Source organism: Pseudorca crassidens, chromosome 6 (genome assembly GCF_039906515.1).
Source record: "Pseudorca crassidens isolate mPseCra1 chromosome 6, mPseCra1.hap1, whole genome shotgun sequence".
NCBI classification, from domain to species: Eukaryota; Metazoa; Chordata; class Mammalia; order Artiodactyla; family Delphinidae; genus Pseudorca; species Pseudorca crassidens.
The window spans coordinates 32280918-32297587 of record NC_090301.1 but is presented as its reverse complement, the minus strand read 5'-3'; the positions used below and the strand labels follow the sequence as shown (position 1 = coordinate 32297587).

Here is a 16670-nt window from a genome sequence, read left to right as displayed (position 1 = left end):
ATTGCCTTCTCCTTGATGAAAAAAACTCAATAAAGAATTCATCTTCATCAAGCTAAGCTTTTACTAAACTTATTTTATCACAGATCCATTCCTTACCCTCACCCCATCACATCCAGAAAAACTTCATCTTTTAAAATCTGTTCATGCATATCATATCACTTCTGATTCTCTGAACCACCGTATGAGGAAGGTAGACCATGTACTATTAGCTCCACTTTACTTATGAGAAATTGAAGTTCACAAAGATTGAATAACTCATGTAGGTCTGATAGGTGGTGAAACACTTGGAACCAAGTTTTCCAATTCCAAGCCCAGTGGCTCTTTTCACTACATCACACCAACTCTTTGACAATAAAATGGAGTAAACCCTGAGAGCTAGAATCTGGGAGAATTATAATGGGGATATGAGTCATTTTCTCAAATGGTTATTTTGTAATAAACATATATTAGAAAGCAATTATTTCAGCTTAATAGCTATCATAACTTTACAAAATATCATTAAATATATTTCAAGTTTTTTAATCATGTGATACAACTGACATTAATTTAAGGACTTCAAATAGTCACAAGAATAAAACTGAAGAAACTAAATCTCTTCTTAATCATCTTTATGGTACTGCTATATCTGGTAATATATTCTGTAGTTTGATTTTAAAGCTTAGCTCAGAGGTATTCTTGACAAACTTTAAATGTAGAAAAAACAGGAAAGTTGATTAGAACTGCATTTTTAAAATATCATTTCTTCCTTATTGTAATACTGAAATACCAGGGAAGAAAGTTCCATCCACTTACCTCAGTAATTGGCTGCCCCTGATGTGTCAAATCCAGTTCTTGAGGGCGTGTTACTTTATCAATATCCAAAGAGTCCATGCTAGAGGCTGCAGAAGTGATGCTTGAACGAGAGGAGTTACTAATAGAGCGTACTTCAGCATCACTCACTGTGCCCGCTGACGCTGTTCTCCTGTGCTGATTAGTTACTAAGGACTTAGTACCTTCTAGTACAGACTGCTGAGCAGCCTCATCCATGCTCAAGGAGGCCTGTTCTAACTGTGCGGTGATGTCATCCAGGGAGTAGTTGGCATGAGACGGTTTAGTTATCCTATTAGACGAAGAAGACAATCCTTTCAAGGTGCTATGTTTTGATGTATGTCGGCTAGCAGGTAACTTCTGAGTGGCTTTTGTTTCTGTGATTTGACGCTTACTATTTCCTGCACCAAAACTGCTGAGCTCCTGCTCTATTGAGCAAAGATCGGCCATTAGGGCATCCAGATCCACAGTCTCTCCCTGATTCAGAGCTTCTGCAATGAACAACATACATGTTTCCAGAACACAGTGAATTAGAATTTATACATTCTATTATAAACCAGTTAATGAATGCCAGGGGAAAAGCAAACAAATTTATCCTATTGGGCCTAACGCCTATCAAATACAGGATTTCTAACAGTTTTTTGTTTTAAATTCCAAGAGAAAATTTTAGAAGCAAAGAGTCCATCTTTTAAGATTTGTAGTAATCAGAGGAGGATAAAATTATGAGTTGAAAGATAAAAATAATGGAAAAATTGTATACTGTTCCATGGTTTTAACCACATGCCCCATGCAATTTTTTACCAGAGGCTCTAAGTTGTTAATATTGCCCTGGTGGAGATGTTAATACCTAAAGATCTGAGGGCATAAAAAGAGAAATGTTAAGCCCTAAAAAAAATTACAGATTGAAATGTCAGTTCCAAGAACTAAAAGCTGACTAGGTAGAGTTCATTAAATAAAGGCCAGAGGGGCTGGTTTTAAATTAGTAACAAGTAATTTCACTTTCACTGGACTTTATTCCAGTGAAAATACAACAATGCAATTAAGTTTGCTGTAGGATTCTACCTGAGTATGTACTTTGTCAATTATTAATAACTCAACTAGAAAATTTTAGTTATGTTCCAGTTTGTTTTTTTCTGTGATGATTTGAATTAGTAGTAAAATGTACAAATCAAGAAATATAAGAACTCAGTCAAGTTATGCATATATGGTTTTTATATTGAGCTATTTGTAATTGTTACTGTATTATTTCTACATTATATAACTTAATACATTGTTTTACATTTTGTTTCCAATTACATCTTACCATTCAAGTTGTATATGGAGAAACGATAAGAAAAATTGGCCATGTTTGTTTCCTGGCGAAGAGGAGATCTTTTTATTGGTTCCGTGGGCTTGTCAGAATCCAAACTCTTTAAAAAACAAAGTTTAAGAAGTCATATTAAATTCAGGCTTCAATTATAATAAAAAGATGAATAAAGTTTTTTTTTATGATTAAGTGAACTGTCGTATAATAGTTAATACAACCAAAGTTCTTCTAAGTAATAGCATTAAGGAAAAGTATAATTGGTTTTCATATCATTTTGGTTATAGTTTCTTCAATTTTTAGATATATGCTTACTTAAGGCACTTGAGATAGTTACAGTTTGGAGTAAATATCTTTCCAAATATTGAATACATCATGGATAGTGACTGAGCTCGTTTTACATAAATTCACTATAAAATAAGCTAGGTACATGAATATGGGCATGGTAAGATAAGAAATAATGCAGAGAATTCTGTTTTCTCTCTCTTCAAAGGAATTTGTTTTTGGTCCAACAGAGCCTCATTCTTGGAATGAATTACCCTGGAGATAAGGCACAATTCTGGACTCAAAATTATGAGACCCTAGATCTTAATGGCTACAACTTCAAACAATGATGCAATGTCCTTGTTCTTTGCAAGCTCTACTAAGGTGAGGGCAAAATGTAACCAGCTATACTGCCTGTGATTAAGTCTTCAATCACACTGATCTTCAGGGTAGGGTGTCTTGTAAGTTAACTCACCACCTTTTTATTTTTTTATTTTTAAGATTTTAAAATTATTTATTTATTTAATTAATTTATTTTTGGCTGCATCAGGTCTTAGCTGTGGCATGCGGGATCTTCGTTGAGGCATGCAGGATCTTTTGTTGCAGCATGCAGGCTTCTCCCTAGTTGTGGCGTGCGGGTTTTCTCTTCTCTAGTTGAGGCGCGTGAGCTCAGTAGTTGTGGCACGCAGGCTTAGTTACCCCGTGGCATGTGGGATCTTAGTTCCCTGACCAGGGATCAAACCCGCGTCCCCCACATTGTTAAGGTGGATTCTTTACCACTGGACCACCAGGGAAGTCCCAACTCACCATCTTTTTAAATGACACTTTTTTCTCTCCAACCTTTCTACAATAAGGAAGATAAGGCGTTTACAACAGAGAAATTCAGGGAAAGGGTCAATAGTTATTTAGTGTCTATTTAAATTAATTTGTAAATATTACGATTAGTCTTTTAAAATTTTAATTTCTCTTTATAATTATCAAATAGATTTCAAATGAAAAAGAATGCTGAATAGTCTATTTGTAGAATCATGGAATTAGATTAGAATGCTGTCTTCTTTATTCATTTGTTTCAACTGAATCCATTTAGATAGTGTCCATCCAGTTTTTATTTGTTTTTTTGGTTTTTTTTTTTTAACATCTTTATTGGGGTATAATTGCTTTACAATGGTGTGTTAGTTTCTGCTTTATAACAAAGTGAATCAGTTATACATATACATATGTTCCCATATCTCTTCCTTCTTGCGTCTCCCTCCCTCCCACCCTCCCTATCCCACCCCTCCAGGCGGTCACAAAGCACCGAGCTGATCTCCCTGTGCTATGCGGATGCTTCCCACTAGCTATCTACCTTACGTTTGGTAGTGTATATATGTCCATGCCTCTCTCTCGCTTTGTCACAGCTCACCCTTCCCCCCTCCCCATATCCTCAAGTCCATTCTCTAGTAGGTCTGTGCCTTTATTCCTGTCTTACCTCTAGGTTCTTCATGACATTTTTTTTCCTTAAATTCCATATATATATGTGTTAGCATACAGTATTTGTCTTTCTCTTTCTGACTTACTTCACTCTGTATGACAGACTCTAGGTCTATCCACCTCATTACAAATAGCTCAATTTCGTTTCTTTTTATGGCTGAGTAATATTCCATTGTATATATGTGCCACATCTTCTTTATCCATTCATCTGATGATGGGCACTTAGGTTGTTTCCATCTCCAGGCTATTGTAACATCCAGTTTTTAAAGCTATCATCTGAAGGAGATCCACAGCCATTCAGTGTCTTATTTCAAAGTTTCGGGAAACAGCTAGGAAATTCTCCTTCAACCTCAAACCAAAATCTGCTGCTGCAATTTAAGGCCTAATCCTCCTTCTCTAAGTGGAAATGAAGAATAGTATGTAGGTAATATTTTCAGTAAAATCTGAATATAATTGAAAACATATTAAAACTCAATCTATTCATCAGTTTAAATAAACAAATACTTATTATAATTATCTGCTGTGTCCATGGTGCTGGGGCAAAAAGGGAAATAATAAGAAATACTCCTTGATGCCAAGAAATGGGTAATCTAGTAGAGTGGTTTTTTAACATATTTTTTTAGCAGGGGGTGGAGTCAGGGTGGGAGTGGAGGTCATTGAGAATGTGATAAAAGCCATGAACCTTCTTCCAGAAAAATGCAAATACATATAAAATTTTGCAAACAATTTCAGATGATTCAACAATCACTTAAAACTGATTTAATATAAAGCTGAAAATCCATTAACATCGTTTGGGTAATACAGGTGCACAGATGACTCTGTAGTTAACTAAAATGAGGAAATAAACAACTTAAGTTTCAGCCACCAACTTAGTAAGTAAAATATTTTTTGAAAATTTCTGAAGTGTTAAAAAGCAACTTGCTAGCAGCAAGCCATGTTATGCAATAGTTTTAACCTGTTTTCTCTCTAAAGACAGCTTCATACATTAAAAAAAAAACTGTCACAGCATTAGTTTAGGAGCCAACCTTTTTTGATGAATGGCTCTTCACATCTGTATGTCAGGGAATTTAAAATATAGGGAAGAATACAAGGTTTTATTGTATTCAGTAGAAATGCCATCTACAGTGGAGTAGCATGGAGTCTACTCCACCCAGAGTGGCTGGACTGATATTTACCTGTCTTTGCTCTTTTTTGGCCCCTCTCCAGGGATGGACAATAAAACCCACAGTCAAGGAAACCCCTGGGAGTTCCCTGGTGACCAAGTGGTTAGGATTCTGGGGATGGACAATAAAACCCACAGTCAAGGAAACCCCTGGGAGTTCCCTGGTGACCAAGTGGTTAGGATTCCGGACTTTCACTGCTGTGGCCTGGGTTCAATCCCTGGTCAGGGAACTGAGATCCTACAAGCCACACAGCATGGCCAAAAAAAAAAAGGAAATCCCACACATAACAGCTGGCCCTCATATACTTTCCTTCAAGCATTATCATTTTCTATTTCCTCTTCTTTCCTTCCTCTTTCCTTTTTCTCCTCAACATAGAACTGCATAGCCTAGTCATAATCTCCATGCCAAAATCACTTTTTAAAAAAAAAATTAAGAATTAAACTGAAATGGTTTGGTAACTACATAAAAGACCTTTATCACCACAAATACTGTTATTTCTTCTGATAGGAGATGAAGAGCATGATCCTTATGAAATCCTAGCAAGATTGAAAGCGTTCTTCTCAAAATTCATCATTAACAGGCTGTGGTCACAAACATACCTGCTTTTCAAAATGATCTAGTAAGAATTACATGAAGAGTTTCTCAGTTTCAATCCTAGACTGCTATAGAAAGAGATACAGAAACAAACTAGTACTTTAAGTTTCCACCTTACCACCTACTTTTCTACTGGTTAACAAATCTCATACTTAGCAATTTACACAAAAATTCTTCCCGGAGATATTATTTAAGTATGAGTGAAAATAAGTTTTGTTCTAATGTTCTTTCCCATTGTCATAAAGTTAACGTTGCTTTAATAAACATAACTATCTTCATATATATTGAATATAATGTATTAACTGGGGTTGTAATAGTATATGCTTTTATTCTAAAAAGTGACCTGGTTTGGAGGGTAAAGTCGTTCTTTTTTTTTTAAAACCGAAGATCCAATAAAACAAAATGAAAAAGCTCTGCCACTGTTTTCAAATGCAGCCGGGGATGAAATTTTGTCAGTATTCTGGAATCATGTAATAGAAAATATCTGCATGTGAGGATATTATTTATATTGTAAAATGTGTTCATACTCACTAAATTTGCTAAAATTTAGATTTTTACATTTTAGGCTTTAAAACTTTTTAGGCAGCAACTCAATTTATGAAACAGATTTTAAGAAATCCCTCTAGATGCACAGAACCTCTGTCAAAAGCATTTTTTTTTAACTCCTTAAAATAACCACAGAAGACAATATCTTGTGTTCTAGAGTTACTATTCATTTACTTGTTAATGTTTTGGACATCTTCCCTTTATAGCAGTATTTTAAAACATAAACTATATTCATATCCTCATGTCTACACAGTAAAGTTTTGGCACATAGTGATGACTTAAAATCCTCAACCAGTTTTTCAAGCACAATTTCTAACCTGAGTGAGTTTGTCTAGCTCCCCCAGCCAGGCTCCAAACATTTTGTCCAGGTCCTGATCTTCCTTGTCACTGTCTTCTTCAGCACCATGGTCAATTTCTTCATCTGACAGCTGCTCCATCTGAAATACAGATATTTGTGTATAATGAATAACTATTGAACTTGAAAAATCATGCAGTGTATGTTCTGATACATGTCGCAACTCTCTGGAGTCAAACTTTAAAAACTAGAGATTATATTATAAAAGGAAACGAAATCATAAGTGGAGACAAGGTTAACAAGGGAGTAGAAATGAGCAATTAAGTCTCAAATTTTTAGGAAATTGTGAAAGAAGAACAAACTGTATCAGATTATAACCAGAATCATAAGTAATGATGATTTTTAAAAAAAAAATTTTATTGGAGTATAGTTGCTTTACAAAAATGATTTTTTTTTTTTTAAATTTTTTTTGCAGTACGCGGGCCTCTCACTGTTGCGGCCTCTCCCGCTGTGGAGCACAGGCTCCGGACGCGCAGGCTCAGCGGCTGTGGCTCACAGGCCCAGCCGCTCTGTGGCACGTGGGATCTTCCCGGACCAGGGCACGAACCCGTGTCCCCTGCATCGGCAGGCGGACTCTCAACCACTGCGCCACCTGGGAAGCCCACAACAATGATTTTTAAATCACAGACCACTCCCATTAATCACAGGATATTAAAGTAGTACAGTTCTTTCCACTAATAGATCCTGCAACACCCCCAAACACCACAGAAAAAAAAATTTCAGAAGACTTTAATGAGCAAGTTATTATCTTATTTATTCTGTAAAAATTTGTTCAAATAAGTATGTATCATGAAAACCTTAGTCCAAAAAGCATTTCAGAGAAAAGACAAAGCAAAAATCTTTAATCTAGTTCAGTTTGTTGAATTAGTTCTTCCTTCTATCTTACTCTTACTTTCTACCCCATTTGTCCTTTACTAATTTCCCTATCAGTCCCTACAAAATTCAAGGAACTAGGGCTTCCCTGGTGGCGCAGTGCTTGAGAGTCTGCCTACCGATGCAGGGGACACGGGTTCGTGCCCCAGTCCGGGAAGATCCCACATGCCGCGGAGCAGCTAGGCCCGTGAGCTATGGCCGCTGAGCCTGCGCGTCCGGAGCCTGTGCTCCGCAACGGGAGAGGCCACAACGGTGAGAGGCCTGTGTACCGCAAAAAAAAAAAAAAAAAAATTCAAGGAACTAGAATTCAAATAGAAAACAGGAATTGAAAACATGAAATTCATATACAAAATTTCCTACATGTGGTGACTTTTCACGTGTTAAGTCCTTTGAAAGAAGAGATATTTTCTTTCTTCCCACTAATAAAATAACGTGATATCTGACACGGAACTTGCATATTATTTTGTGAAAGGAGGAAAAGATTACACGAAACAAAGTAAGATCAATGACTGACCAGATACTTAAAATTCCTAAAGTAAGATTAATCTGATTAATATAAAATATTTCAATATTAAAGGCTCTGAGAAATCTTCAGTAAAGCTTAGCTTTGCTTAAACCAACATATTCCAAATTTACTTGCCCACAGATCCTTTTCCTTCAACTTGGAGTAACACCCATTAACTTTCCCAGGGACACAATGAATATCTTCATTGTACATGCCAGACTCTTGACTCAAGTTTGTGAAAACACAAATTTTGTTCTAGTGGATCTAGGCAATATTCAGAATACAACTTGTCAGTTAGCTTAAACAGTTCTTCAGAGATTAAAGATATCCTTAATCTAGAATAAGAATTTACATACATCTTATACCTCCAAAGCAGCAATCAACAAAATTATTTCTGCAGTCCTTAAATACAGTTATGAGATACATAAGGATTTTAGATATCTGATGAGGTGCCATGAAGTTAAATTTTAAACTTTATTTTACCATATAAAATTTTGTAGAAACGGTCAAATGATGTTGCAAAATCAAAACTGAATTTAGTTCTAATAATGTTGAAAATCAGATCATATCCCATTTAACCACTTAAGAGATTCTCATTTCTTAATTTCACTACTATAAGCATGTATAAATCAGGGCATTCTACCTTGACAAATGGAAAATGGATCAACTAATTTTCCAATGCATAAATTTGGCTTTTAAAGACATTTGGTTTTTATAGTTCACTTGTATTAATACTATTTCTAAGATTTTCATTCATTATTGAATTATTTACGGAAAGTAGCCCCCACTCACCACAACTAGAGAAAGCCCGCGTGCAGCAGCAAAGACCCAACGCAGCCAAAAATAAATAAATAATTTTTAAAAAAACATTATCAACCCATTAAAAACAAAAAGTTAGTGCAAAGAAAAACCTCATCTCACCAGGTGACTTAATCATTTGAATAACAGTTGCTAGTTTGAGAACATCTAAGAGTAGTAATACTCAGTCTTCATAATGAGGGCCAACAAGCAACATAACTGGGAACGTTAACAGTCAACTTCCTGTTCCTCCCTAATCTTCAAAACTAAACACTGCAATAACCCAGAAGCAAAAATATTCTAGGAAGAATTCTGCTTTGAGATAATGACACTTACGCCTACGCTTCCCTTCTGAGCACACATTGCAAATGTCCATAAGGAAGATGCTACACTGGAAAAAAAATGAAACAATAGGAACATAATTTTACAGCGCAAACACTAAACGGTTCAAAATGAATATGAATATTTTAAATTGTCATGGATCCAAATAGAACTACAGATTCCTCACCAAAGTCTGGTGTGTTCTGTGAGTTTTTTTCCTATTATTCAAACCCAATGATTATTTGGATTTTAAAAAGTCTCTCAAATATTTTAAGAATTTTGTTTTATCTAGACTACTGTTGACTCACGTAAAGGAACATATGCTAAGGAACAATGACAGAGTCATAAAATAAATCAAAAATTTAAAGTAACTATTAGACTTTTACTATTTATGTAACTTTTGCCAATTTTGTCCTTTCTTGAATTTCTGTCACCCCATGGGTTATTTTACAAAAATGAACTTTAGACATTTTATTCACAGACTTTTCCAATAAAAATTTAGGTCCTACAACATTTCTTTAAGGATCTATACTCTAAAACAGCACTCTCCATTCTCTAGAAGCTGATGTTAATCCTTATTCTCCTACCCCCAATATGGCATTGTTTCTGTTTACTACACACACCAAATGAGGAGCCCCAAGAAAGTTTATAGGCTCTGCACCGTCTAAAAGTCAGCAAATCTGGTAAGGCAATTCATTCCTTATTATATATCAGTCCTGTCTCCAATTAAATCACAATTCTAAACCTGAATTTTCCCAACATAATGCCCCTGCTGGAAATGATGACAGCAGAAAATGCAAATTAAATTATACACTAGTCAGTCAACTGTCTCTCCAAACAAAAAGGGGAAATTTTTTTTAAGAAGAAAAGAGAACTTACAAATTTTGTTTTAAAAATAATTAGATATAAAGCAGAAACTAACACACCATTGTAAAGAAATTATACTCCAATAAAGATGTTTAAAAATTTTTTAAAAAAAGGATTTAAATGGATAGTTTCTAATGTGATGTTTTTCCTTAATGATGTAGAAATAGGCCCAAGGAAACTATAATACATACTAGAACAAATACTATTAAATTACTCTATTAAATTAGGAGGTACTTTAGGAGGAACATACTAAGGTTTCACTCAAATTCCCTGCTCCATTATATCCGAGGGAAACTATTTCCTTAAAGAACAAATGTACCCTGCCACAAATGAAAAGGTTTACGCTTCCAAAGTGCAGACTTACTTAATACAGAACAAAGCCCAAAGTCGCTGGCAGGTCGAGAAGGCCCTGAGTGATCCTGGCCTTCAGGGACCTCTCTGACCTCTATTCCCACTCTCCCCACTCTCCCCTCCAGGCACACAGTCCTGCCCACTGCTGTTCCTTGGAGCAGGTTGCAGAGGAAGGAAGAATGTGGATTCTGTTTTGAAGACAGATTGAGAGATGCCTAGCAAACATCCAACTGGAAAAAAACGAGGAAGTTAGGACTCAGGTAATGAGAAAGTTTAGTCAGCCTGAATATTATTTCAAACTCATGTTTATTACAGAAAAAATAATAGATTACAGCTAATAATAACTAACATTTTAAACTAGCTGACATTTATTTTATTAATGAAGTGAAAACAGAAGTAATGGGGGAATGATCCATAGTTGCTTTTATGCTGGTTGGTTTCATTTCACAAATAACAGTGAATAATTGTGCTTCAATTACTACAGGTGAAAAACGTATAATATACATAGTAAGCTCCACTACACATAACAAAACTATCCATTTAGTATGCCTTAGTATGAAACAATATTATTCCCACTAAATTTTCCATGAAGTTAAAACATGCAAGCATATTTTCCCTATTAACCTTCCCCTTGGAAGATATTTTGGCTCACTATTCAATTTCCTCACTGCAAGATGGAATGGTGATCTTCATCAAGAAGGTGGGGCTTAGAGTAGGACGTAAGGATTTGAATAAATATATTCCAGGTAGGGCTAATTATAAAGAGCAAAGAAGAAGGTCTGTTTTTGTGAGACTGTCAAATTAAAACAAGAAGGAGGAGTGAGATTTAAAGATCAAGGACTAGGAAAGGACCCGGTCATACAGGACCTTGAAAGCCAAACCTATTTTTTTCCTCCAGAAGGCAACTGGGAAGAACTAAACACAGAAATGAAGGAGGTAGGGGGAGAAATGGTATTTTAGTCAGAGGACATGGTACCTGTATAAGAGTTATTAGAAAAGGGAAAGACCATTAGAAGGCCACCATGGGTATTAGTTAGAGAGAATTACAGATACAGAAATTAAAGTCTTGAGAGGAAGTACAACTTATACAAGTCACATACTCACAAGTGGCAAGAAAAATACACGGTATATAGCAAAGGTACCTTATTTATTACCGAACTCTTTTTGTCCCTTTAATTCAAAAATTCAAAAATAATTCAAAATACTTGCTTTTTGTAAAAGCACTTAAAGAATAATTGCTTTTTGTAAAAATAAGTGCTCTATACTTAAAAACACGTGAAAACTCTCAGAATACAGGAGTGCAGAGCTGCTACTACAGCATTTCTTTAGATCTAGCATGCTTAATGTTCCAAAGAGGCAAGAGAAGCTTTGATATTATTTAGTACTTACTCTACGTCTACCATGTGCCAGACACTGGGGGAAGAGAGATCAACGTGACAGACTCCATCCTTAAGTACATATAATCTAGTAGGGAACAGACCAGGAAACCAACAATGATGAAACACTATGTTAAGTGCTACAATAGAGTATGTTATGTCAGTGTGGTTTAATTCCGTTTGAGAAGAAGAGAGGAAAGGTGTGATGCTTCAGTAGAGACCTGAAGAATGAATATGCAAGGCAGAGATGGGGAAGAGGGTTATAAGCAGAGGGACCAGCATGTGCCAAGGTATATAAAGGTGTGAGAAGGTTAAGACATGTTGAGAACTCTAGGTGGCTTAACATTCCTGAAGCATAGGATGTGTGGCATAGACTCATGGAAAATGGGGCTGGAGAGGGAGGTAGGGGCAACATTATAAGCCATATCAAAGAGTTTGGACTTGATGCCATATGGCAACATTTTTCCAACTGTGGTCTACTGATGACCTACATCAAAATTACCTGGGGTGCTTCTTCTTAAAGTCAGTTTTAAAATGGCGTGTCCAAGATCTGAATACTAATTTCCAGGAGGGGGACATTTTTAACAAGTCCCCCCAGGGAATTGCTTATGCCCACAAAAGTCTGAGAACTGCAATAGTGTGTTATAATTACTGGGAGGACTTCCAAGACAAAAGTAATGCAGTTTTGCACGACCACAATTTGGTTAAAGGCAGAACAACCTAGAATAAGTACTCCCAAAGACCATAAAAAAACTAAGCAGCATCAGGATCTCCTAATTAACATACCATAATTACTCCTCCTCCATGGAAGAAGCGAAAGTTCCATGCTTCTTCTCAGAGTTATTTAGAAATAAATTTCAGTTCTTTATGTCCAGTTATGTTTCAGTAGCTCTATCACAAAAACAGTTTTGAAAAACACCTCCAGGCTTCCCTGGTGGTGCAGTGGTTGAGAGTCCGCCTGCCAATGCAGGGGACATGGGTTTGAGCCCTGGTCTGGGAAGATCCCACATGCCACGGAACAACTAGGCCCGTGAGCCACAACTACTGAGCCTGCGCGTCTGGAGCCTGTGCTCCGCAACAGTGAGAGGCCCGCGCACCGCGATGAAGAGTGGCCCCCACTTGCCACAACTAGAGAAAGCCCTCGTACAGAAACGAAGACCCAAAACAGCCAAAAGTAAAATAAATAAATAAATAAATAAAAGAAATGCATTTCCAAAGAAAAACACCTCCTATGCTGCTCTAATCTGATAAATAATTCTAAAGAAAAACAGACGCCAGAGAAGGGGGGCTGTGAAGACTTCCAGGTTCAAGGAGTGCCCCCAAATGCGCAAGATACAACTCTTGCAAAATAAAAGCAAGAGGAAGGAAACCTAAATCAGGCAAAAGAAACAATAAGGAAAAAAACTGTTAAATTTAGTAAGGCGAGAAAAGAGGAAGAGAACCCATCAAAAGGAGGGAGGAAGTCAGAGCTAAGAAGGCAAAGGAGAGAAACAGGACACAACAAAATGTAAAATGAAGTGAGAACTGTGGGGGATAGAGGGCTATTAAGTACTCATCTAAATAGGGCACCAAGAGGTATGTTTCTCTCTGGACCTACAACTCTTAACTCAGTTCTGTTGTGAACTAAATGGTAGCAAGTGTAAACGGCCCAAATGGAAGCTGGGAATTTAATAAACCAATTGAAACAGTATAAAGGCAAGGTTGATAGAAAAGAAGAAGAGGAGAAAATAAAATAAAATAAACCAATTGAATTTACATGAGCACTTTACAGAATTAAGATATTAAACATGTTGTGTGTATAGCAACATTTTCCTCAGGTTTTACCTTTTAACTTCGTTGGACTTTTTTTTTTTTAAGACACCGCTGAACATTTTTTTTTTTAAGTTACCAAATGTACAAATAGTGAAAAACATTCTTACACTGTTTTGTTCAGTAAATTCTTCTCCGCCCAGAAATCAGATAAATGGTTATATAAATTTTTAGTTTTATTATTCATTCTTTTATGTAATTATTGCATTTTACATAAGTAACTTAGTTTTGCAAAAAATGTGAAAGTGAGAACCTAAACTGATTTTTCCCCAAATTCTGAATTTCCCAGGCTTGATATGTTTCTTTTATTTATATATATCTATGTTCTATGAACACACTAGGTTCTGTTTTTGAGGATCCTTTTCCAGTGTGAGCCTTTTCTTAAACATCATTTTATAGCTTGTTATTAATTTATAAATCAGGTGAGTTTTAAAAAAGAAATAAAAAGTTCTGTATAACCAATCACTTAAGTTTTTTCCGGAGGTTAGTGGCCCTCAACAGAAAAGGCCCCAGTTCTACTTGGGGTCCAACACTTCAAAACACCTTGCCTACAAATAGCATTATGCAAGATACAAAGAAAGCAAAAAACATCTTCCATGACTTCAGAGAACATTAATCCTAACTATGGGGAAAGGTGGTAAACATAGAGGTATCTTGATTAACAAATTCTCTAAGAACAAAGTTCCTTTTGTAGGCCTGTGCATAAAGGAAGCTACCATCTCCTAAGTGTTGAAAGAGACAAGAAGCAAAGTACCATATCATCCAAAGGCTTTGCAGGAGCATGCCCAGTAAACTCACTGGCTATGAGCAAACTTGCATGGCCTGGTCCTCTGGGAATGAGCTGACACCTGGAACTAAGTTTTGTGAAGTTTCCACATGGAACTGAACCTCCCTAATAAATACAGAGGTGTACTATTCTTGGGCCAGCCACTGTGAACCCCTCCTTACTCAGAGGAAAGAGAAATACTAGGGGAGGTGATTCACACCATTATACCTACTTCTCTATTTATGTCTCTGTTTTTTGACAACCCAGGATGTAACTAACACATCCTCTTCACTATCATGTACATTAACTGTGAGGTAACTAAAGATCATATAAAGAAGCATAAAAACAAGCAAGAGCTCTTGTAACAGTTGACAGAGTATTATAATGCCTAAGAGCTAAAAGTCAAATCAAAGGCAATTTTGTTAATTTAATGTTTTATTTATCAAGCACTTAAACACAGCCCCTAGTAAAGGAATTCTTTGAACAGGATGAACCATATTCATTCTTTTATTTACACTGGATTTTCATAATACTAGATATTCTTAATCTACTAAACCCCAAATAGGAACTCCTTATCTAAGTGGAAAAAACAATCTTAGTTCAATGTACTACAAAGAAACTCCTACCATTCCCAGAAATAAGATGTTCTAATGATCAATTTTATAATTACTTATTACACAGTATACCACAAACCATAATCTGAAATCACAGGGCAACTAAAAAATAAACAATAAAAACTGAAAAACAAAACCAAAAAATAATAAGTGTAAAGTTCTTTCATTTATATTCCAGCTTTTCAAGTTTATTTCAGAAACTGTGAGAAAATTATTTCTGTTGTTTTTTAAGCCACCCAGTGTGCGGCGATTTGTTACAGCAGCCCTAGGAAACTAATACAGTATATATACATATGTGGGTGTGTGTGTAGGTGTGGGTGTGTGTGTAGGTGTGGGTGTGTAGGTGTGGCTTCCACAACTGCTTCCAGGGATATTCATCTTGCTCCACACTTGGGACCTTTCCTGCTATACTACATAAGTATGTATCTACATAATGTATACATACTTATGTATACTACATAAGTATGTATCTTTGGAGATGGCTAATACTGTTCATGCACTCTCAGGTTCAACTGAAAGTAGAGGCTACAACTTTACTACCCTATTGGGTAGGAGAAACTGTCTTGAAATTACTGAAAGCTTCATTAGGGTGGTGGTCGACTACTGTTTTTCTCCACGTTTGCCCTATTCTCCTGTAAGACAGGCAAATGCACGGCAGGAAATGCAGCCCCTCAAGGCAGCCCATACTTTGGGGGATAAGGGAGACTGCCAGACAGCCGTAGCCTGCAGCAGAGAAACCATTTGGATTGGATTTTGAATCATCAGTATGAACTCAAGGTTTTAAACAGATAGAGATAAAGGGAGGGGTAGAAATAAAGTTAGATATTATGTGTATGTGTGTTTATAGGTATGTCCACTGAAAGAGCCTCGTAGCAGTAACACCCCAGTAGCAATTAGAATACCTAGTTCCCAGTTCTTGGTTTCTAAATACATATTCTACCCAAAAAGTCACCAGAGATCCTTGGAGTAATGATTCCAGGGCTGGGGCAGAGAAAATAACAAGATGAGCCCCTAGAACATCTAGTGCCAAAAACTGCTCAATAAAGATGGGGACATGTCATAAGGACACAGGAGCAAGCCTGGGGGGAAGGGGGGGCGGGTGTCCCAGGAGCCTATTCTGGGACAATTTAAGCATCAAAATAAATTATGACAGAAAAAAAGTATAACACTGACTAAAACAAGAATCCATAAATCTATACTGATATAAATAAACATAAAAGGGGAGAAAGTTCATCCTTACAGTAGAATGCCAACTAATTAACATAGAAGAAATGACAGAAGATCACCACTGCAACCACTGCAATAACAACTGATTCAGGCAAGAACCATCAATAGATGTTAAAACTAGTGGGTGAATATTTGATGCGACATTTACATATTCTCAAAGTATCGCCCCACAGATTATTGGAGGGACACTGCCTTAACCAAGTTATCAAACTTAACAACATCAATATTGGGGCAAACCTTATGCTTCCTGTAATAATGCACTGAGAAGACACATTATCATTTTGTAGTATTCCTGACAAAAATTCATTACTAAATCAATCATAAGAGCCATTTCATAAAATAACTGGCCTGTAGTTTTCAAAAATGTAATGGCCAAGAGCACAAAGAAAGGCTGAAGATATGTTCCAGATTAAAGGAAACCTTTAAAGGAGACAGGACGACTAAATGCAGTGTTTGATACTGGGACGGGATCCTGGACCCAGAGAAAAAATGTTAAGTGTATAAACAAAGCTATAAAGGACAATATTGGGACAACTGACAAAATTTGACTATGGATTATAGATTAGATCATAGTACTGTATCAATGAAACGTTTCCTGATTTTGATTAATTGTACTGCTGTTATATAAAAGAATATCTTTATTCTTAGGAAACATACGCTA

At 36.3% G+C, this 16670-nt stretch overlaps 1 protein-coding gene across 7 annotated transcripts in view; it reads right to left on the bottom strand.

The window, feature by feature from the left end:
• The window catches only part of RAPH1 (Ras association (RalGDS/AF-6) and pleckstrin homology domains 1), a 98007-nt gene that overhangs the window by 57639 nt on the left and 23698 nt on the right, over positions 1 to 16670 (bottom strand). For all 7 annotated transcript variants that reach the window (XM_067740885.1, XM_067740886.1, XM_067740884.1 and 4 more), the window contains exons 2-4: positions 6465 to 6584; positions 2111 to 2216; positions 793 to 1298 (exon numbers count right to left, since the gene is read on the bottom strand). In XM_067740885.1, coding sequence (XP_067596986.1) covers positions 793 to 1298; positions 2111 to 2216; positions 6465 to 6584 — 732 coding nt within the window. The remainder of the gene's footprint in view (positions 1 to 792; positions 1299 to 2110; positions 2217 to 6464; positions 6585 to 16670) is intronic.